Here is a 22,595-nt window from a genome sequence, read left to right as displayed (position 1 = left end):
AATTTAAATACATTATAGGAAAAATATTATTAAAACAAGAAAGTTTACACAATTTCAAACTGCAGGTGGTGATTGGGTTCTTCAAAAGTAATTGGAAATAGTCCATATACTTTCTGTAAGAAAGTTAAAGTATAGTGTGGTTGCTAATGAATATTCTTAATTTAGCAGTACAAACAAAATTTTATTTTATCTATCTCACGAACGAATTATGAATTATCTATCAGACCCTAAAAATCAGAAGGTTAATAAAAAAATATTTATTTTATTTTCCAAAATTTTGATTTTCAGTTATGAGTTTTAAAAATAAAGTAATTTATTTTTGTTTGCACATTTGATCTTATCTTCATTTTCAAACAATTAATTATTATTATAAATGAAAGGGTCCACATTGCTAGCTAGTAGGTTTTCCTTACACCACTTCATTATCTAACTAGTAACCGACCCGTGCGTTGCACGGGTTTGGCGGAACACCAAATATATTTCAAGCATGGATGCTGTTAATCAAATGGGTTAAGCATCGCCATATCATATATATGTCAATCATGGATGTTGTTAATCAAGCGGGTTAAGCATAAGCACAACGAAATTAGGATAAAGTATTCAAAAGACAATAGAAATCAAGTTGGATACAAACATAAACAACATAGAACCAAAAACAAACACATTTCATCGTAAAAAGGATAGTTTGAACTCAAAACAGAGAATAGCCCACAACATAAAATGGTCACCATAATAAACCTAATCAAGTGAAGCATCACACTTAATTTTATAGCGGAGTCTTCAAAACCCGTGACATGTATAAAATTTAATTTTTGCATAAGAGCACACTCGATTTAATTTTCTCATGGGGAAACAAACTTAAAAACCAAATCATAGTAAATATAAAAGTGAACCACCATATAATGGACAAATATCAATGTAGTTGACAATTTTTCCAATATTATAAACCTTATATTAAGATTTATAATTTTGCTCATTATTTCAAGTGTTGGGTGTTATCACTATGTATTATACAAAGCTGAAAAAACTAATATGACATGTTATATTGGATTGATATGCACCACCACCCAATTATATTCACACCAAGCATGCTCCATTTTTCTCCTTTAAATGGCCCTGAAATAACCAAATCAACAAATGTAATTTCTTATAGCCATTCTTTCTTTGTGACATTTCTAAATAAGACATCATTCACAATGCTTCATCACAAAAGACTATGAGATAATTTCTACTTACAATTCAATCAAATTGTGATGATCCAAAAGACTATGGTACAGTTGAAGTTGTTCGAAATCCTTAGCATATAAGCTTTGATAACCTTTATAACAAAGAAAATGGATAATCATGATGATTTAGATATAGTGATACAACTTAGCATTATTAACAAATCCAAATTAGAGTTTACCTTTGTAAAATGCATCATATGATTACTATCAAGGTACTTATTATGGACACATGAATTGTTAGATTTAAAACCAAAAAATGAAATGATTAGGGAATTTAGATTCAGGAAAAAAAAAACCTTTAATATATAGGAAGAAGGTTATTATTTGAGAATATATAGGTTACTAAGTACTATATGTTACTATTTGAAAGAAGGTTACTATTTGTAATTTGGGACAAATGAGTGCTATTTGGGACATTAGAGTACTATTCAAAATATAGGTATAGGTAGGAGGAATGATTGCATGATAAGAATTTTGTGAAGGACATGATAGCAAGTTCCAAGAATACATGCAATCAATATAGAATTGATAAAGAAGTCATGCCAATAGAATTTATAACAATGAAATCATTGCATCATGTGAATGACACATAAACATCTAACATATGAAAGCTGAGAAAGTAAAGGAACAAAAGACAACATGTTGTCTACAAATTTTAGGGAATGAACATAGTGAAAAAAATTTAGTATAAATTGTTAAACATAAATTCAAATTAAAAAATGCTACATAAAAAAAATAGCTAATTACTTAAAAGAAAATGTATAATATAATTTATTAATCATAAGTTACAATGATGGTAAAGTTAGTGTGTGAATGTAGTTTTAGGAGGAGTTGGTTTACATAGGGTTGATGAATTCATCTATGAAGACACTTATTCATTGACATACATGCATGATGCCACTTGTCTCTTCATTTCTTTACACATGTCACATGAAGCAAGAAATAGAGATAATAGGTATAATCATGATATGATAGCTAGTAATAGGGATAATCATGATAGGAATAGCTAGTAATAAATATAATAATGATAGAGAAGCAATGATGGCATCATGTGATCATGAAATGAAGGTTGCATGTGATGTTAGAAAGATGTGGTAGATTAGTCACCTAATTATTGAATGAAGGATATCAAGATGAGATATTGAGAACATGTAAACTTGCTCACATTATTTGCAGCTCTCAACTCCAAAGAAGCCTAAAGTAGCTAGTGTTTGGTTCACTTCATATTCATTATTTCAAAATTCATTAGTAAAACATACAAATGAAAATATGATTGGTACATTGATTGGGTTAATATATATATATGATTATAAACAAATTATTTCATCTTGCCATTTAAGAAAGTAAACAAAAAATTGGAATCAACACAATGAAGCTAAGTGAAAATATCAAAGTAAATTAAAACATTTCATATAATTGAAAACACTTTTGACAAAAGGAATCAAGATTATTCTTTTAAAATCAGTTTTTATGCACAAACATAGCAACAACACCTTAACTTTCGCAGTTTAATTAAAATACCAAACGATATCCGTTTTGAGTAAACGACCACTCGTTGGAAAGATTAGGATGTCAAAATTACAGATATAATTTTTGTTTTAAGTGTTAACCATCCAATTGGTACAGTTTAACAAAAGATTGGGTATTGGTACAGAAACAGATTTTTCTGCACAAACATAGCAACAACACCTTAACTTTCGCAACTTAATTAAAATACCAAACCATATCCGTTTTGAGTAAACGACCACTCGGTTGAAAGCTTAGGATGTCAAGATTACAAATATAATTTTTGTTTTGAGGTTTAACCATCCAATTGGTCCAGTTTAACAAAAGATTGGGTATTGGTACAGAAACAGGACTGAAACTATACTCAAACTTGTAGGTAGCTTTTCTCCTACTATACTTATGGGAATTTAACATTTCCGGTGACTAAATTGTAGGAAATTTTGTCTTCTTTGTAGTGGATTAAAAATATTTAGCATATGACATATATTCAGAGAGTTATACTAAATTTACCACATGTATGTCTACACAAATTTCACATAAATATTTCTTCTTTTACATGAACTTGCAACCTAAACATATATTGTCCATTTTAACTTATAAAATCTCTTTTGTCCATCTTCTAGGTTCTTATGGTTTGGTATAAAAGAGAAAGAATAAAAAGAGAAGGTTGGTTTCTCTTAGCTTAGTTTTTCCAACACCCAAAAGCTTGAATCTATTGAGAATTTTCTGCACAAACATAGCAACAACACCTTAACTTTCGCAGTTTAATTAAAATACCAAACGATATCCGTTTTGAGTAAACGACCACTCGTTGGAAAGATTAGGATGTCAAGATTACAGATATAATTTTTGTTTTAAGTGTTAACCATCCAATTGGTCCAGTTTAACAAAAGATTGGGTATTGGTACAGAAACAGATTTTTCTGCACAAACATAGCAACAACACCTTAACTTTCGCAACTTAATTAAAATACCAAACCATATCCGTTTTGAGTAAACGACCACTCGGTTGAAAGCTTAGGATGTCAAGATTACAAATATAATTTTTGTTTTGAGGTTTAACCATCCAATTGGTCCAGTTTAACAAAAGATTGGGTATTGGTACAGAAACAGGACTGAAACTATACTCAAACTTGTAGGTAGCTTTTCTCCTACTATACTTATGGGAATTTAACATTTCCGGTGACTAAATTGTAGGAAATTTTGTCTTCTTTGTAGTGGATTTAAAATATTTAGCATATGACATATATTCAGAGAGTTATACTAAATTTACCACATGTATGTCTACACAAATTTCACATAAATATTTCTTCTTTTACATGAACTTGCAACCTAAACATATATTGTCCATTTTAACTTATAAAATCTCTTTTGTCCATCTTCTAGGTTCTTAGGGTTTGGTATAAAAGAGAAAGAATAAAAAGAGGAGGTTGGTTTCTCTTACCTTAGTTTTTCCAACACCCAAAAGCTTGAATCTATTGAGAATTTCCTACATGCAAGAACTGAAGTTGAACAATATAAATTTGAGAGATTGAAATTGGTTCATAAAACAAACACCAAACATAACAAAATAAGAGAAAAATAAATTAGCACATTCTCAATCAAATTGATTTCTTTTACCTTAGTTTTTCCAACACCCAAAAACTTGAATCTAGGAGAATTTCATACATTTCATACATGCAAAACTGAAGTTGAAAAATAAAAATTTGAGAGACTGAAATTTGTTCATAAATCAGATTCATCAATTGAACTTAAAAAATCAATCAAGAAAAACATATCAATCAATAAGAAATTGCATACCCAAAAAATTTATAAAAAAAAAAAAAGAATAAAAATTGACCTTGTTGTTGACTATGATCCATCAATCTTTCTTGTGATTGTGTTTAGCCAGATCCTCAAAGGTTAAAGTCTTTGATGTTGAACTCATCTTCTTTTACTGCAAAATCATAATAATCATTATTGTTATTATTAAAATTAATCAAACAACCCATTCCCAAACCAAAACACAATCTTCAATCAATAGAACAAACACCAAACAGAACAACTAAAATAAAACAAACAAAGCAGAAAATTGATAGGGGAAGAACAGACAACAAAAAAAAACCAAAAAAAATAAAGAAAGAAGCAAAACAGATCGTACCACATGAAAGAAGCTCCGGCGGCGACGGTGGCCGGCGATGGCTCGCCGGAATCTGGGGATGGGTGGTGGTGTTCTTGTTGTTCTTCATGATGTTCATGAAGATGGTGAGAAAATAGAGAGAGATCGTAGGGAGAAAAGAGAGAAGAGAGAGAAAGAAATTTGAGAAATAAAGAAAGTATGAGAAAAGGAAATATATATTAGTGATTTGCCAAATATATATGTGTCAAGAAGTGATTGGCTAGAAAATAGGATTAGGTGTCAATGTGAAGATTGAACCCTAAAATGAAATGAAAACCTAAATATGAAAACCTAGACATGGCAAGATGTGGTTGGCCAGTATAAAAAAATGTAAAACATTGATTGGACAAGGATTTAGGGTTTCAAAATAGGGTTTGCAAAACCACTCATCCTTTATTATATTAAGATTAATATATACTCGTGTAGCATGGTCAAGAGATTTAAAATTTTATTTTATTTTTCAAAAAATGAAAAGTGTAGGTGAGGAGTGATAGTGAAATAGAGTTGTCGTACTCATTTTTAAGAAAAATGGAGTTTTTTTTTTTAACAAATAAGAAAAAAAAAATAGAGTTGTGTAATCCTTTTTAACAAAAATGGAGTTATTTCCATTATAGTGCATTGAAAAAGGGATATTAAAAACCATCTTTGTTAGGTCCTAAGTTTTTTTTTTTGACAAATTGTTAGATCCTAAGTTGTTATATCTAAATTTGGTCTTCAAAACCTGTCTCTAAATTAGCAACTAGTATCTTGTTGACCAATTTAATTCAATCTTGTTTCTAAATTCTAATTAATTTAATTAGTGACCTATTTTCTTAATTTAGTGGTCAAAATTTTGGACGTTAAAAGCAATATCCTAGTAATGCAAATGAGGTCTAGGCAGAAAAAGAGTTGGACTCCTATAATGTGATGAACTGTTTAAATTTTAAATGAGAGATATATTTTCGTTTAATGTCTTACAATGAAATTACATTAACTGATGAAACTTATTAGAAAAAAAAAAGTTTTTTTTTTCTTTTTAAGGAAAAAAGACAAAGGATGCTGTCATATTACTTTCTCAAAATGAAATATAAGCAAAATTAAATTATGTTTTGGAATAAAATATTAAAAAAATAATTAACAACTTCTCCCAAATTTAATGATAATGTCTCTAACTTTAATTAAGATAGTACTTCTCATTTAATTTTTATTTTTTAAATTTTCGACTAATCTATTTTATTACTCATTGAAGGTCATTAAAATATATTAAGTGTTAGTAAAAAAAAAATTGAAGTTCTCCCTTATTTGAAGGGTCTATAACCTTAAGACAATAGACAGTTCATAAGATGTATAACTCAACTAATAATAATATTAAAATTGTTAGATTGAATGGTTACCCTTATTTGAACATAAGCTCTGCCATTTGTATTTGTGAGTTTTTAGGTGGTGTTTGTCACTTTATCTACATATAAAAGAAAAATAAACAATAGAATTAAATTTTATTAGAATTACATAAATTATATGTAGTAAACTTCATCCTTGATCATTGAAGTTGATTTCATGTAAATCCACATCATATTGATCACTTAAATTGACTGGTAGATATTTTTTAGATTAAAACTGTTATCAAGTGTCTATTAGAAAGAAAAAAATAACTGTTATTAAGTGTATGATTGAACCAAACTTGGTAAAATCGACTTAGACTAAAATTTATTTTTTATGCATGTGCATGATTTATTATTAAAATAATAATATTAATATTTTTTGTTAAAAGCATGTTGCATTACTTGAAATTAAATAATGCGAATAATTGCATAAAAAAAATAATGCAAATAATATTTTGGGATTTTCATTGTTATATTATTTTGACATTTTCATTGCTTTTTAAAAATGTGCACAGTTTCTTTTTAGCTGCTTTCTTTTTTGGCCTTATGCCCTCCTTTTATAATAAAAAAAAAATGAGCACAATTTTATTTGTCAAACACAATTTTTCATTTAAGAGTCTAATAATCTTATTATTAGTAAGTAAAATTCACACTAATTTCTTATCTTATAAACTTGTATACACAAGCAAACCCTAAACCTAATTTGTTTTCCCTCCACTTTTATCTTGCAATTTTTATTAAAAAATAATACAGTTTTGTCTTGACTAGGATTCGAACCTGCAACCCTTCAATGCGATTAAAATTATGTGCAATAATTGATAAGCACCATCGATTTTCATAGAAAATATTTCATACAACAATTAAACACCATCAAATTACATTGCACAGTTTAAACAATAAAAAATCGATAATTAGAAATCTAGCAAATCATCAAATCATACATTTTCTTAGTATTTTATTTTTTGAAAAAATTTATATTTTTTTATCCTAATTCAATATTTTTTACTAATTAACTAACCATGTTAACAATTTTCTTAGTGTTTTTTTTTACGGAAAGAAAAAAAATCATTAGACTTAAAAGTTATTTTTTTTTAAACTAAACATGCTAAAAAAAATATACTTTTTTTATGTCTTTCTGAACTTAAAAGTTTGTTCATGTTGAGGAGTATGGTTGATCGTATTACTGCAAATATATATATATCAAGGTGATATTTATGCAAATAGTAGTTGACTCCAGATATATATCAATGTGACTATATTATTAATTACGAAAAAAATCACTGATTCACATTTGTTTCTTTTGCTAATAATGTATCTTAACCTTTCCGGATCAAAGAAGGTTGTTTTCTGAATGGATTTTGGGTGTTGGCGATGGAGAAATTGAAGATGACAATGACGATGATTTAGAACTTGACATTTCATCAGATTTATTGATTCCAAATTCAGGTGATCCTCTTGCTTCTATCGTTGAAATCACATATCCCCAACTTTTACAAAACATGAACAATATAACGTGTTTCCAAAATAGAGCTATATTAGCTCCTAAAAATTCAATAGTCGACACAATAAATGATTTATACGTCGAGACTCCGAAATCACAAGTTGAGACTTAAAGTTGGAGTTATTGTCATGTTATTAAGGAAGCGTGCTCTTGAACGAAAAATTATTTCATGAAGTAATATTGGTGATCAGGTTTTCATACCTAGATTTTTTCTGACACCATTTGACATAAAAATTCCTTTTAAATTTCAACGGAAACAATTTCCTTTAATGATTTCTTTTGCGATGACTATTAATAAGAGTCAGGGACAATTTTTAAAGCATGTAGGGATATATATCTTCTGTCGCCAGTGTTTTCACATGGTCAGCTGTATGTTGCGATTTCAAGAGTTACTTCTAGAGAAGGATTAAAAATATTGATCATCGGCGATGACGGTGAAGATACGACTAGAGATGAATATTTACCCAAAATTATTGTTGAACTGTCGTTTAATGTTACTAAAAAATTTGCATATATCTTATATTATTACAATTATCATATCGTAATTTATAGTTACATATCTTACGGCTAATTAGACTCGTGCACCGCACGGTCGATATTCTAGCTTTTAATAAAAAAAGTTTAATACTCCCCTGGTCCTAAAATTTTTGTCATTTTAGAGTTTTTCACTTGAATTAAGAAATAATAAAGATTGATAACTTAAGTCATTTTTAACCTTATTTTTATTAAGAAAAAGAAAATTCATTTAATGAGTGTTTTAGTTTTTGGTAAGATATAAATGGTAACGTATCTTAATTGTGTCTTGGTTTCTTAAAAGACCGGTAACTATCTTAAAAGCAAAAGATGGTTTATATTGGTTCGAACGTGCAGAAATCAAGTTTCGACCGGGTCGTTTTGACCAACTACTATTCACACCTCTCCATCTCCGACAACGCCTCCAGTAATTCATTCATTCAGTTGCAATACTTTTCAAGGTCAATGCGCTTTTGATTCTCCGTTTCTTTCATCACTCTGTTCAATTGAATTTCACACTATCAAACCAACTTTTCAAGGTCATTTTCTGTAAGATTCTCTCCTATTTGTTCTATTTATGATTCATCAAAATCTTCTATTTACCCATTTTATCACTTTTTTCTTTTTAATTTCTATATTCATCTTTCATTATTGGTCAGAATTATTGATTTTGGAATCTGAAAATGCTGAAATGAGGAACACAATTGTGCTTCAATTAGTTGTTGGATTTGGATTGTTGAAATTTTGTAGGGAAAGATTAGTGGCATTATAGTTGAATTGAGGAATTGAGATTATTCTAACTAAGCCAACAAAGTAGTATTTGGGAGGAAGGACAATCAACATGACTATGATGAAGCTTCCCCCTCCCCAACAAAGTAAACAAATGGCATATCATGGCATTGAGATTTAAAATTGCCTTCTAGGATATCTTTGAAAATGTACTATATATGTTTTGATTCATTTATTTTGTATAAGTTAACCATTAAATCTTTCATTTTCACACCTTGATGATTTTATTCTCTCTCTTAATGCTATAGTGGCACTGGTGAAGAGATATTTAGATACCTCTTGTTACAAATAATGTGGAAAAAACTCGGTGAGTCTTTATCAGGAGATAATGAAGAACAAGAGGAGAGCTGGTTGGATGAGGATTCAGGTGGCCTCTGCTCCCTCTCTACAACACAGGTACTGTCAAAACTTTTTACACAAGATCTAACTGTTTGGGACTTTTCTGTAGCCTATTCAGTTCTAAGTTATGCCACTTTTGGGTGTTGATTAAACAGAGAATTTATGGATTTGCTGCTTGTTCGATTGCTGGTCTGGCTCTCATGTTACTGGTGAGAGAAATTTGTGCCTTCATTTTATGTGTATGTCATGTTTTGTATGTGATTTATTTGTCTTCATGTATTTAGATTTTGGCTTATTCAAATTTCAAGGTGTGCCTGAATCCCATATAACCAATTCAGCGTATTAAGTAATCAAATAGTTAGGTTAGGTGCATAGGTTTAATTGAATGGAATATAAAGTATTTTTCTATAGCCTATGACCTGAAATTTTCTCTGGTGATGTGGGGATTGAATGGTGTTTCTCTATGTTGAGAGTCCCTAAACTGGATGAGACATGACCTGAAATTGTGTATATAAGTAGGAAACACCCCTTACCTTACAAGCCGATTGTAAGACTCTATGTACTGTACTTCACCTAGACAGTGAATACGAGCTATCAGACTTCTTCTGAGGTTTCATCTCTTAGAGGCAACTGTCCCAGTACCTGGAAAGCATAGCAATAGCGTCACTTTCCTATCATGCTTTTTTCTCCATATCATGACAGTTACTTTCTCAGTTTATTTGAATGCTGCATCTGCTAGAGTCTTTATTAAGGCTTGGACCTTAACCATATATATCTTTCAAGGACCTTCCTTTTGAGAAAATTATAATGGGTCCGTCTAATAAGTGCCAAAGGTCACTTCTTGCAGAATCAGAAAACGGAAAGTATTTAATGGAAAATACAACATTTCATATACTGGGAATTTTAAAAAGCTTGATTTTTCTTTTGTACTTTCCATTTTTGAATCCTTATCAAGACCCTTACCTAAGGGCCCTTGTAAGTACCTACCAACCATAATTGGGACGTGGAAATTTGGTGGATAAAACACCAGAGGCTGAGACAAAATTGCATCAAATAACCTGAATGCATGTAAGCCCAATTAACTAACACTCCTACCATAACAATAGATAAAGAGTGATGAATTAGAAGACAAGAGAATTGAACATTTCAACCTATCACTGGGTATGCTATATTGAAGTAAAGATGATAGAATTGAGTTTATCATTGTGCTACTCGTATCTTTTCTCCAGTACATTCATTCAACACTTAGCTTATGCTCTTCTTGGCACTTTAGTACTTTACTGCCCAAGTTGTTTGCTAAATTTTTCCCTTGGTTACTTTCTGTTAAAAAATACTAGGTTTTTGCCATCTAGGTAATTATTATAAGAACATATTTTCCCTAGATTTATGCAAGTCAATGCAAATTCATGCTCACCATGAGTTTTAGAAAACTAATTTCAGATTTTAAAAGTGATGTGATTTTTGGGCATAATGACATGACTTTCTGGTCTGGTTTTGGTTAAAAAGCCGTAAAACTTTGAAATCTACTTGTATATCCATTATGTGTAAAAGTATGTGTGATTTTCTAACTGTTTCTAAGTAAGACTGTTAAAAGAAGTCCTTGTCTAGTGGTATCAAGCAGTACTTTCACTCTTTTCAAGTAACTTTTTCTTTGAAGCTTTTCCAACTTTTTCCCTCCAGAAACCATTGTAACTTGGCACATACTACTCTGATAGAAACTTGAATTGTGAAGTGGGCCTTGATTATGATCCTAAGCCCAACGTAAGTGTGAGAAAGGAAAGAATGATGAGGTGGCAAGTAAAGCATGTGCAGAAGATGTGAGCATGTGTAATCATGTGCATGAGGAGGGCATGATATTAGTAATAGTAACTATATAAAGAGTAGCAAGAGAAAAGAATAACTTAGCCTAGTTTTCGGTTAGAATTATGGGATCACCATCTTGGTGATTTGGGAAGCTTTTTAGCTTCTGGGGCTGATAGCTACTGCTATCAGTTTGTTACCTTTTATTTTCTTATTTCATCATTGCTACACATTGTAATTGTTTCCCTGTTTCATTGATACAAATTGCTATTTCCCTTTTTCATATCCATTTTCTCTACTTTTGTGATCTGAACCCTATCATACTCCGGTTTTGAATATAAGCAAAAAACAACTTTCTAGATTCATTGAATAAATCATGATCTGGATTCTAGACAATAAAATGGTCCAGATACATGCTTTATTTAATGAACCTAAAAAGTTGTTTTTTGTTTATATTCCGAAAAGATGTTGAATGTTATATCTTGTGTAACTTATGGTACTTATGCGAAAAATATTATATTTTGTCCTCTGTTTATTTTAAACTTTAGCAACCTCAACCAAATTGTGTTGATAATTTGCAAGTACATTCATTAACCGTTTTCTTTCTATTTTGCAGTCTATGATTGTTTTTGCCAAACCCATCAAATTTGCATTATTGTTCACCTTTGGCAACCTCTTAGCAGTTGGAAGGTAGATGGTTAGTTTGTACCTTATTGACCCATGATAGTTTTAGAAATAACTGTTACCATATTATCTACAAAGACAAGATAACATTTTAGTCTAGGGTATTATTGGTAAATCCTGATTGATATCTATTCAAGCTATTCACAAATTCTAATTCTAATTATTTTCATGCATATATTCACCCTCCACACCCTGAAAAAATAAATGAAGAGAAGTGAAGCCCTGCAAAACTTTTCTGTCTCATTTGTCCTCTTCAATATTGGGCATTTTCCCTCTTTTTTTGATGTCTTCATTGATAAGACTGGATGTTGTTTTCATTTGCCTTTGTTCTTCTAATATCTAGGCAGGAAGTGTTTTTTTATTTGCCTACTTTTCTTCTAATATGCATACAGATGTACTTAAGTTTATCATTGAGTGAATATAGTATTATATCAGATTTGGTCATATTTATGGTTCTAAATTCTTGTATTTAGTTCAATTAATTAATAGACCATCCAACTTTGTTTTGCATATCTGCCAGTACAGGCTTTCTTCTTGGACCGGCACAACAAATGGCAGTAATGTTTGACCCTGTTCGTGTTTTTGCAACAGCCATCTACCTCGGATGTGTAGTTATAGCACTTATTTGTGCTCTCTTGGTAAACCCTACTCCTTCGATCTCCATAAACATATTATATTAAGTTTTCTCTGGTGTACTAATAAACTGCTTTCAGATTTTGTCTATTTCCCCCATCAACTAATGGGATTTGTCTTATCTTAAGTAAGCAACTCACAAAAGAGTGTAAAATAAGTAATATCAAATTTTGATGGATAAATCATTGGTTGATATGAGATACATATGCATACAAGACCACGAGTATATATCAACTTTTGATTTTCTATTAATGATGAAGATTTTTTAATTTACAGCCTACTCACTTTTGGAGGAGGTTAACACCGGATAATGAACACTGAACACTGGCCATTTTTTATTGTTAATATGAATCATATTACTATAATTCGTGCCATCAAACTGATGGATAACTAATATCTATTTTTCATGTTTTTAGATCCATAGCAAGGTGCTGACGTTACTTGCAATCATAGTCGAGATCGGAGCCCTTATTTGGTAATTTTGCCTTCAATAAACTTGTTTCCTGACATAAATTTGTGACATGGTTAAACTGTTTCTACAAATGAAGAACATTTCAAAAGGAATTTTTTCATAGCATGTATATGTTGTTACAGGTATAGCCTGAGTTATATCCCTTTTGCTCGAAGAATGGTTTCCGAGTTGATGATTAGATTATGCGATACAGAACTCTAAACCAAGAGGAAAAAAAAAACAAAGATGTCACTTGTCGTCTATCGTAAACATGGTTGGTCAGTGTTTGGATTTTGTGGATTGATTCGTGGAGAAGTTGGCATTGTTGATGTTGATTATAAAGTTCAGATATTGGTTTGATTTCTTGTGCCTATGAAGCTTCTTTCGGCCTTGATTTGGAATTCATCTTCCATACCCCTATTCATTTCATTTCAATTAAAAAAGATAATGGATTGAAATTTATACAAAGAAGTTTGTTTTTTCATTTTTTGAAATGGTGTTTTTTCCATATCCTATTCTATACTTATTTTCTTGCTAAACATGTAATGATAATCCCGGAAAGGGTGTAGATAGATGACATTCCCCCTTTCTAATCCCTGTGTATATGTTTGGTAGTACTGTGGGAATGTCAGAATTACGATGATCCAATGTGATTTTCCAAAAGCTACACTCTGTAGCTTCTGTAAAATTAGGCTGTATCACCGCCATGATTTTGACATATAATACCAAACATAAGCTTTGTATTACTTTGATTTGGGCTCTATTGGCCCCTAGTTTGTCTTTCTTCTATGTGTTTGTTATCCAATTTTTTTTATAGAAGAATTATATGATAGAAAATTATGACATTTCAATCTCAATTTATTTTTAGAAATATTTCATCATAGCTTCCTTAATTTAATTAAGTCCTCACCTCCACTCCAAAATCATCCATTGAAACATAACTTTAGGACAAATGTAAGATGTTTTCTCTTTAAGCCCCCATGATTCTTTTTCCCTCCTGGATTTTATTTTTTTGCCCTTCAATAAAAACTTCGGTTGTTACGAACTGAATTTTTTTTGCCTTGAAAAAAAAATTCGGTTTTTGTTAACTGAATTTTCCCTGAATTTGAACTAGAAAAAACTTAGGTTTCTACGAACTGAAGTTTTTAGCAAGGGCAAAATTGAAATATTTGAGGGTATAAAAGAGGCCTAGAGAGAAAACATCCAAATGCATTGTTGAAAACAAGGAACACGAAGAAAAGCATGAACAAATGTTACTCTAAAGGTTGTTTTGTTGGGAGAGTGCTATTTTTACCTCCTGCTTTTTTTTTCCTTACTCCTCCATATTTGCCCATCTAGATGGATGAATTTGAAAAATAAATCTTTTATCTCCGTTTTAGCAATTTAAAATGAACATAAATTTGAAAAATTAAAAATATATTCAAAAAATAAACAGTACTAATTTTTTTAAAAAATCGAATAAACTGGTATAGTTGGTGTGAGTGGTTATCAGGTGACAATAACATTGAGTATTTTTCGGAATTGTGATTTGTAAAACGTGAGGTGTAGGCAACAATAGCCCAACAACAACGGATGGTTTCTAAGCTTTAGCCCAATAGATTTTATCCATGTCAACCCAATAGTTCTTATGCTTAAGTTCAAACCATTTGATCTGCCCCCAATTTTTTTCACCACGATATGAAGTTTTTACCGCTCCGCTATTTAACGATAACTAACTTCTGTTGAAAAACTTGTGGGATATATCAGATGAATCCTCTTCTTTTAACCAAATCTTTTTCCATACACAAGACTCGGAGAACGAACTAATGACCACTTATTTAAGAGATTCATGTTCCTTATCCCTTGAATCGGTCTATTACCGACGATCTTCCCCAAAATTTAATGTTGTAAAAACAATTTAAGTTAAACTTACTCGTGATAATGATAATTTCCGATAAAAATGTCGAAAAGGAATATAAGTGGTAAAATGTGATCAACCAAGCTGAATATTCAAATTTCAAATAATCATGTAGTAAAATTTTCATTTGTCACGTGTATAATTGAAACATTGTTAGTACTAGTACTCCAGTACTTCTTTTTTATTTTTACCTATGCCGATAAAATCAATAACGTTGGAATTTATCTTGTTTTGGAACTATGTACTTTCACTCACAATTTTCTTTTTCTTGGTCAAACATACAATAAAACAATGTACTACTGATTTCAAGTTGCATGGACTTTGAAAATGAAATGTCATAAAAATTGACTATTGATCAACCAAAAAGTGTCCCCTCTGTTTTATATTCAATGCATCTCACTCTCTTTTTGCTTGGTTTGATACCTCCCTCGTGACTCTTGTTGTCACCTACCCTCAGGGCGTCTCCGGGTTTTAGGAGGCTCTGTGTAAAATATAAAAGTGGCCCCTTAATATAATTTTTTTTTTAAAAAAAAAAGCTGTCGATTTAAATCGTGTATAATATAAAAAAATCATTTTTATTTTTGTAAACATATAGATTATCAATATTAAACCAATTGCATTAAATCAAATGAGATAAGAAATACAAAATAATTATCTTTGTATATAACGTCAAAAAAGAATCTCCTAATCTAAGGTTAAATTTTATGCAAAGATAAAAATGGACTAAAACTATATTTACGAGTATAACTAACTAATCTATTGATACTCGTATGATATTATATGAACATTAATAATATATAACTATTAGTTTAGGGCCAAAAAATTATCTATTAATATACATCTGATATTTTATATGTATAAATAATATATAAGTAATATTATAGGAGCTCGAAATTTTGAGCTGAGACCCTCAAAATTTTGAGGCCCGATGCCGTCGCATGCCTCGCACATGTGTGCGAGCCGCCACTGCCTACCCTATACTATCTACTATTGGATTTTCAATTTTATGAAATTTCAATTTCAACATTATTCATAAATTAATTTATACTAGTATTATAAAATAATTAAAGATTTAAGAAATGAGAAATAAAAAATATTGAATTAAGCTTTTAAAGTTATTTACATATTGCATGTTGTCAAATGTCAATCAAAATTAAGAACATGTGACATAAGTGGTAGATATTTGAATATCTAAAGTATTTGATTTAAGATTTTTCTGAAGGAGTAGTCTTTGTAATTACATGCAGACGGTATATTGGTTTACTGAAAAGAAAAAAAATTAGATGTTGTCAATTTATTTGAAATGATTTTATTTTTTTAATCAATATACATATAGAACATTTTCATTGATAACTTGTAAAGTTGCTGGCTATAATAATTTATTAACATTATCACATATCCTGCTTATCATAGGTAGAATGGTAGTTAGAATAGTTGAGTCCTTATCAGGTGTTATGTTACTGAGTTTTGCTCTTTCCACATTATTAATCATTAATTGATGATACAGTGGAGTAAATGTTGGTGAATGGTGAGAAGTACTTTTCTCTTTTTATTTGCTTTTCCTCAGGGATAAAACATACTAGTACTACACTACTACGTATCTGCATTTTGCAACTTCATATATCATGTGTATTCCTAAGACTTTTCACTTTGATTACTACAGTATGCACTATTAAAAAATGAAATGTTGAAAATTACACATTATTTTAGAGATAAAATTTTAATTACTGTTGATTGTTTTCACCAAGTCATTGGATTGTATTTTACTATGCTTCAAATGGTATTGTACTGCATCATAGAAAATACATTGAAGATGTATTGAAGAGATTTCAAATGGAGAATTGCAAAGCAGCTCAAACTCCAATGGATGCAAATTTGAAATTGTCAAAAAATGAAGATGAACAAGCAGTTGATGCTACTTTGTTCAAGCAGGTAGTTGGCAGCTTGAGGTTCATTTGATTGCAGCAAAAAGGATCCTAAGATACTTGAAGGGTACACAGGATTATGGTCTAGCTTTTCCAACAAGCAACAGTGAAACTCAAATTGAATTTGAAGGTTTTTCAGACTCTGACTGGTGTGGAGACAAAGATGATAGAAGGAGCACATCAGGTTACTAGTTCAGGTTCAGAAATTCACCTATTTTGTGGTCTTCAAAGAAGCAGAACATAGTGGCATTATCTAGTTGTGAGGCTGAGTATGTAGCAGCAGCACAAGCAGCTTGTCAAGCAGTTTGGCTTGAATCCTTACTAGAAGAATTGAAGATCAACTATGTGAAGCCTATGAGATTGAATGTTGACAATAAGTCTGCAATCATCTTGGCAAAGAACCCCATTGCACATGGAAGGTCAAAGCATATTGAAACCAAGTATCAATTTCTAAGAGACCAAGTCAGCAAATGCAAATTGAATGTGATGCATTGTAGAACAGAAATTCAAATTGCAGACATCATGACCAAGTCACTGAAGGTTGATAGATTCAAAGAATTAAGAAAAATGGTAGGCATTACCATGATTGCAGACAAGACATTGGATTGAGGAGGTGTGTTGAGAAATACAATCCAATGACTTGGTGAAAACAATCAACAACTTGTTAGTTACTTGCTTAGCAAGTTAGTTATTAGTTTGATTGTTGTAACTACTTTAGTTTGTTAGATAGTTAGTAACTAACTTGAGTAAGTTACTCTAATCATGGTTATTTGTTAATCAAGTATCACACTACAATTTGTATCCCTATAAATTGTATTTCTAAGATTAATAATAATCAATCCTCATTGATGGAACTATTCACTCTCTCTCACTCTCTTCTCCACTCTAACAATTACTATATACATATACTTAACAAAAAAAATTCATATTCGTTGAATTGGAATTTATATACAAAAAAAAAAAATCATGTGGGACTGGGAGAGGTGAATATTTTTTTTTTACTTCATATATGTGTTCATATTTTTTGACTTCTAATTTTTATATATTTATTTGAGATTAATCCACCCAACAACCAACATATATTTAATGTGTTTTCTTATTTTTAGACCAACTTGGTCCCATAAATTCGTGGTTGAACACCCAAAAACACTTATATGTGATGGTGCAAATCTTTTTTCTAACTTAACCAATATCTTGCATGTAGAGAATATCTAATTTATGCAAAAATAATAATAATAATAATAAAACTCGTTACTAAATGTATTGAATCAATATAAACCTTAGAGAATAAAATAAGCTCAAAATGCATTAGTTAATTTTAAGTGATTAATCATGCATTTGTTTGTTAGGATTATAGCCAAGCCTATATATAAAGACATGTATGAATGTAATGATGAATCAAGTTGTTCATAACACTAAGAGCTGCGAGAGTTGCCTAAATTCAATCTCTTTCTGTTTTTTTTCCATCTTTTCTCAAAGGAGAAGACTATAATTCTTTTCTTAAAAAGTAGAAGATTATAGTAGTTGGAAAAAATCATCAATGAAGCTATAAATAAATAAAATAGAATTATATATGCAGGGGACCGAATTCGAACTCGATTATCTCACTTATCCACTTTTCTAGGCACTGAGCTACTTAACAAAAAAAATACGGAATATTTGAAAAATAAATCTATAATCTGATTTCTATCACACCCCTCTAGGCTCTAACAACCAATTATGCATAAAATAACCGTAAATCTCCTAACACAATCATTAGCCGTTGCCCAGACATAGTTGAGCTTATTTGTAACAAACAAAAAATAGTAAACAATTTCCATGAATGTGTCAGGGCCTCACAACTCACAAGATGGGATTTGGATCTCCTCATGGGATCTTTACCAACCATTAGATTTTTTATATTTTTAAAATATTTTTTTACAAAACTATTAATTTTTTTTGTCAATAATCCAATAATTAACTCATACATTTTAAGTGTAGAAAAATAGAAAATCTGAAATTTAAACCTTGACTCTTTCATAAAATGTCACTGTAACTATCAATTGAGTTGGATTAATTAATTAACACCACTAAAAATTCTTTTGTTTTTTGACAATACTAAAAATTCTTTTATATATACATGTAATGGTGAATATTTTCAGTGGAAAGATTCATTTCTCATGACTTTTTTGGTCTACTATTATAAAAAAATCTATTAGAATAAAATTGGGTTTTAACATCAATCGATTATTTTTAGTCCAAAAAAAAATCAATCAATTATCAATTATTATAGTATATATATTATGCAAAGTAGACAGCACACCAACAACACAATTCATATAAGACAAGTGGCAATGGCAAAAGAAGTATACAATTTGAGTTCTTTTAATTAACTATTGTTAATTGCTAATAAAACATAAGAAAATTGGGTTGGTGAAATAGTTTAATTCCCTAACTATATATGATCACTTCACTACTTTTCTTATACAAAGTTTTTTAATTAATAAAAAGAGTGAGTGATACACATATTTCACTTTTATTTTATTAGTACTTAGATTCAAACATCCCTTGGTACCCACTCAATATTAGTTCCATGTGAATCAAGACCACCTACTATTAATCAAACCTACCACCATCTACCCCAGATTAAGCCTTCACCTTCATTTAATTAATTAATAATATCTCCATGTTTTTTTTTTTACTAAATAAAAGATATTCATTCATTCAAATTGATAAGAGTACATCGATGCAATACAAATCAAAATCGCTAAAAACAAAAAGGATGAATCTGCGAACAAACTCACAGCATCCGTGTTAATAGCATCAAACGGCATATTGCAAAAGCCTACATATTTGACTATATTGAAGTTTCCGGAACATTCATGTCGCCGGATCTGTAGCGTTGATGGTACAAAAGTCATTGATTGGATCTGCACTGGATCAACCTTAATCTTCAAACCTGAAACAAATGAACACCGCACAAAGACGGGACAACAATACTCCGCACTAAGACGGGACAACAATACTCCGCACTAAGACGGGACAACAATACTGAAAATCAAAACAAAGGATAAAATCGCAAAGATAAAAACAAAACTATAAGACTTAAACTATGTGAAAATCACTTATTTGTATTAAAAAGCAAGAAGAAAAAAATGTAAAGGGGTGATTTTAGGCCAAAAATTGACCTAAAACCACCCCTCTATGGGTGAGAGAAGAAGAAGAAAATCAAAAAGAGTTTTAGGGCCGGCGGTGGTTAAAGACCTCTACCCTCTTACTTACAATAATATCTCCATGTTAGGCAACACTTAAAATACACATACTATACTAGGTTTCCAAGCATAATGAATCCATAAAATTGTAGGTGTTGATAAATTTTGTTTAATAAAATTATTTAAGGAATTTAAAATTGATGTATCAAATTAAACATTTCTTTTTGAACAAATTTACTAATTTATCATTTAAAATTTTATTTAAAAAGTTAGCGTAAACAAATATTATAACAAAAATATAAAAATCATTAAAAATAAAACTTTAACTTTCTAGTACCAGAGGTCGTAAATCTTTTAAACAAAGCTCAAAAAGTCATGCATAATAATGTTGTGTCGCATAGGTCTATTAATATTTTTTTTTTTGCTATACAGAAAAATTTAGCGGTTCAATTTGTTGTCCCTTTAGCTTTTATTCATATGTAATATATATATATATATATATATATATATATATATATATATATATATATATATATATATATATATATATATATATATATATATATATATATATAATACATTTTGTCCTTTAACTTTTAACAAAAAAAAAAACTATAAAAATGAGCCTAATATTTCTTAAAAAAATAATTTGTTGAAAACGGTTAAGATTCCAAGTTGTTTTAAATGTAATTTTCTTCTCCAAAAGCACGAGACAGGTGGGCTTGGGATTCATATTTTGATGATTCTTTTGTCCATTATGGAATAGTTTAATGGAGTAGAAGATACTTTGTGATTGTTAATTCTTTAATCCGAAAGCAAATCAAATCACTTTGACGAATAAAGTCATCCATGTGCTTTTCGTGGATTATTTGTAGACCCGACTTTTTAAAATGAAAAATTCTTTATGATTACCGTGTGCAGCTAATATATTATTTTAGCTAAATGTGATTAAATCCAATTCCAATTTCCACCTTCATCATTTTAGCTAAATGTGATTATCATGCCAATTGTTAATATAATATCAAGACTTTGTTGATTATTTCACTTTGTTGATTTTTACTTATTTATGCATTGGCTTTGGACAGTGTTTTCTCTAATGTTAATGTGTTGAGGGATTCAAAGGTATCATATGTAATTATTGTGGTGACTTTTTTTTATGGTTATTATGATAATAGTGGTGGTTGTGTATTATTCACATGTAGATTTTTACTCCAACTATGCTAGGATTTTGGTAATAGGTAGAAAGGTGCATGATTCTCAAATGCAGTTCATATTAAGAGTGATATAATTGTGCATTAGTAGTCTTATCTTAGCTTTCAATAATTTTTTCTTCTTCTTTTGAATTGATATATCTTTCATTCTCTTGACAAATGTTTTATATATCTGGCGTTTATTCATCATTAGTTTTGTTTTTGCTATTTGCTCCCCCCTCATCTTCTAAAATGTAGTGGTTTATAGAACCCGTCCACGAACGAGTTTGATGATTCTATTTTTTTTTCCGTAGATATATATTATTTTTGTCAAAGACAGAATAGTAAATTCCACGTGAAACTTACGCACATAAATATAAAATTCTTGATTCGAATTCTAGACACCTGAGATTTTTTTTTTTTAAGCAAAAGGAGAGTAGAGGAAACCCTATGCACTATCCCAAATATATTAAACATAAAAAAAAAAAAAAAAAAAAAAAATACAAGAACTGGGGGACGTCAACCTGACCCAGTAAACCTTTTTGTAGCATTTAAAGATAATACAATGAATTTCGACTACAAGTGGTTTTAGATCCAACCCTAACAGGTAAAAAAACCAAAACAAACACTACCCAGCGAACCCGCGTACGAGCGCGAAACCAAATAGCAAGAAAAAAAAAGTGTGTCTCTATTTATTGAGATATATAATCTAACAATTTTTACATTAATCAGTTAAGTTATGATTTATAGATAATAATTTTACCATTTTACTATATGAGTTTTTTCTTTATACAAATTATATAAGTTTTATTTTTAGACTAAAACTAAAAGCAATATGTGAATTTATACAATAATTATTAAACCTCGTCAAAACAGTAAAATATTAAATGTTACTCTAAATGTTTTTAAGCAGAAAGGGTGCATATGGAAATCCATTTATGCAATTATATAAAAAAAAAACTTACTATTTAAGATTTAAAGAGTGCTTCGAGGGCACTCGTTAGCATTTGCCTTAAATTAAAATAAAAGGAAATACAAAATAGTAGCTGGATATCAACCAAATTTAGTCAAACCATGACACGTAATCAACCCATACGGGCATATAGACGATTCAAATTTCAAAATGTTTAGAGGCACCATATGTGCATTGGAGGCAAACTTGTAAACCTCAACAGATCTAGAAACAATCAGAGAATCAGATAGCAAGAATACAACCATACACAAACAATAACCAAATGAAAAGAACCAATTCATCACCACAGGAACTGAAGAACCAACAACTACAATAGACGCATGAGCTAAACGAAAGCAAGTTGTAGGGTCGTCGTCGTAGATGTAGGAAACACGACCACAACCCCGAAAGGGGTTTTAAGGAGTCCCAGCGGCGGAAACACTACAAACTTTACCGGGCGGCCAATAGTAAGAACCAAAT

The 22,595-nt window shown here is 30.2% G+C and overlaps 1 protein-coding gene and 1 long non-coding RNA gene across 9 annotated transcripts; one reads left to right on the top strand and one right to left on the bottom strand.

Annotated features, from left to right (window-relative positions):
• Window positions 1-882: 882 nt before the first annotated feature.
• On the bottom strand, window positions 883-5,161 carry LOC123902869. 3 transcript variants are annotated; one of them, XR_006807774.1, is made up of 5 exons: window positions 4,872-5,161; window positions 4,572-4,667; window positions 4,176-4,220; window positions 1,237-2,445; window positions 883-1,116 (listed from the first exon to the last, which is right to left on the bottom strand). It is a non-coding gene; the product is annotated as an uncharacterized LOC123902869 (long non-coding RNA). The 3 variants fall into 3 exon arrangements; XR_006807773.1 differs by having other exon boundaries at window positions 4,176-4,233; window positions 4,872-5,160; XR_006807772.1 differs by adding an exon at window positions 4,352-4,416 and having other exon boundaries at window positions 1,237-4,233; window positions 4,872-5,156.
• Window positions 5,162-8,539: 3,378 nt separating this feature from the next.
• LOC123902868 (vesicle transport protein SFT2B) lies at window positions 8,540-13,801 on the top strand. 6 transcript variants are annotated; one of them, XM_045952679.1, is made up of 7 exons: window positions 8,540-8,813; window positions 9,302-9,449; window positions 9,548-9,601; window positions 11,809-11,882; window positions 12,397-12,514; window positions 12,926-12,984; window positions 13,104-13,801. In XM_045952679.1, the coding sequence occupies exons 2-7, from the start codon at window positions 9,345-9,347 to the stop codon at window positions 13,180-13,182; spliced, it is 489 nt and encodes a 162-aa protein (XP_045808635.1). In that variant the 5' UTR covers window positions 8,540-8,813; window positions 9,302-9,344; the 3' UTR covers window positions 13,183-13,801. The 6 variants fall into 6 exon arrangements, with proteins under 6 accessions (XP_045808635.1, XP_045808631.1, XP_045808630.1 ...); XM_045952675.1 differs by having other exon boundaries at window positions 8,604-8,803; window positions 9,548-9,631; XM_045952674.1 differs by having other exon boundaries at window positions 8,604-8,813; window positions 9,548-9,631.
• The last annotated feature ends 8,794 nt before the right edge of the window (window positions 13,802-22,595 follow it).

The sequence above is a fragment of the Trifolium pratense genome, linkage group LG1, assembly GCF_020283565.1.
Source record: "Trifolium pratense cultivar HEN17-A07 linkage group LG1, ARS_RC_1.1, whole genome shotgun sequence".
In the NCBI taxonomy this organism is placed as follows: Eukaryota; Viridiplantae; Streptophyta; class Magnoliopsida; order Fabales; family Fabaceae; genus Trifolium; species Trifolium pratense.
Note: the sequence above shows the minus strand (reverse complement) of the source record. Positions and strands in the feature narration are given on the sequence as shown.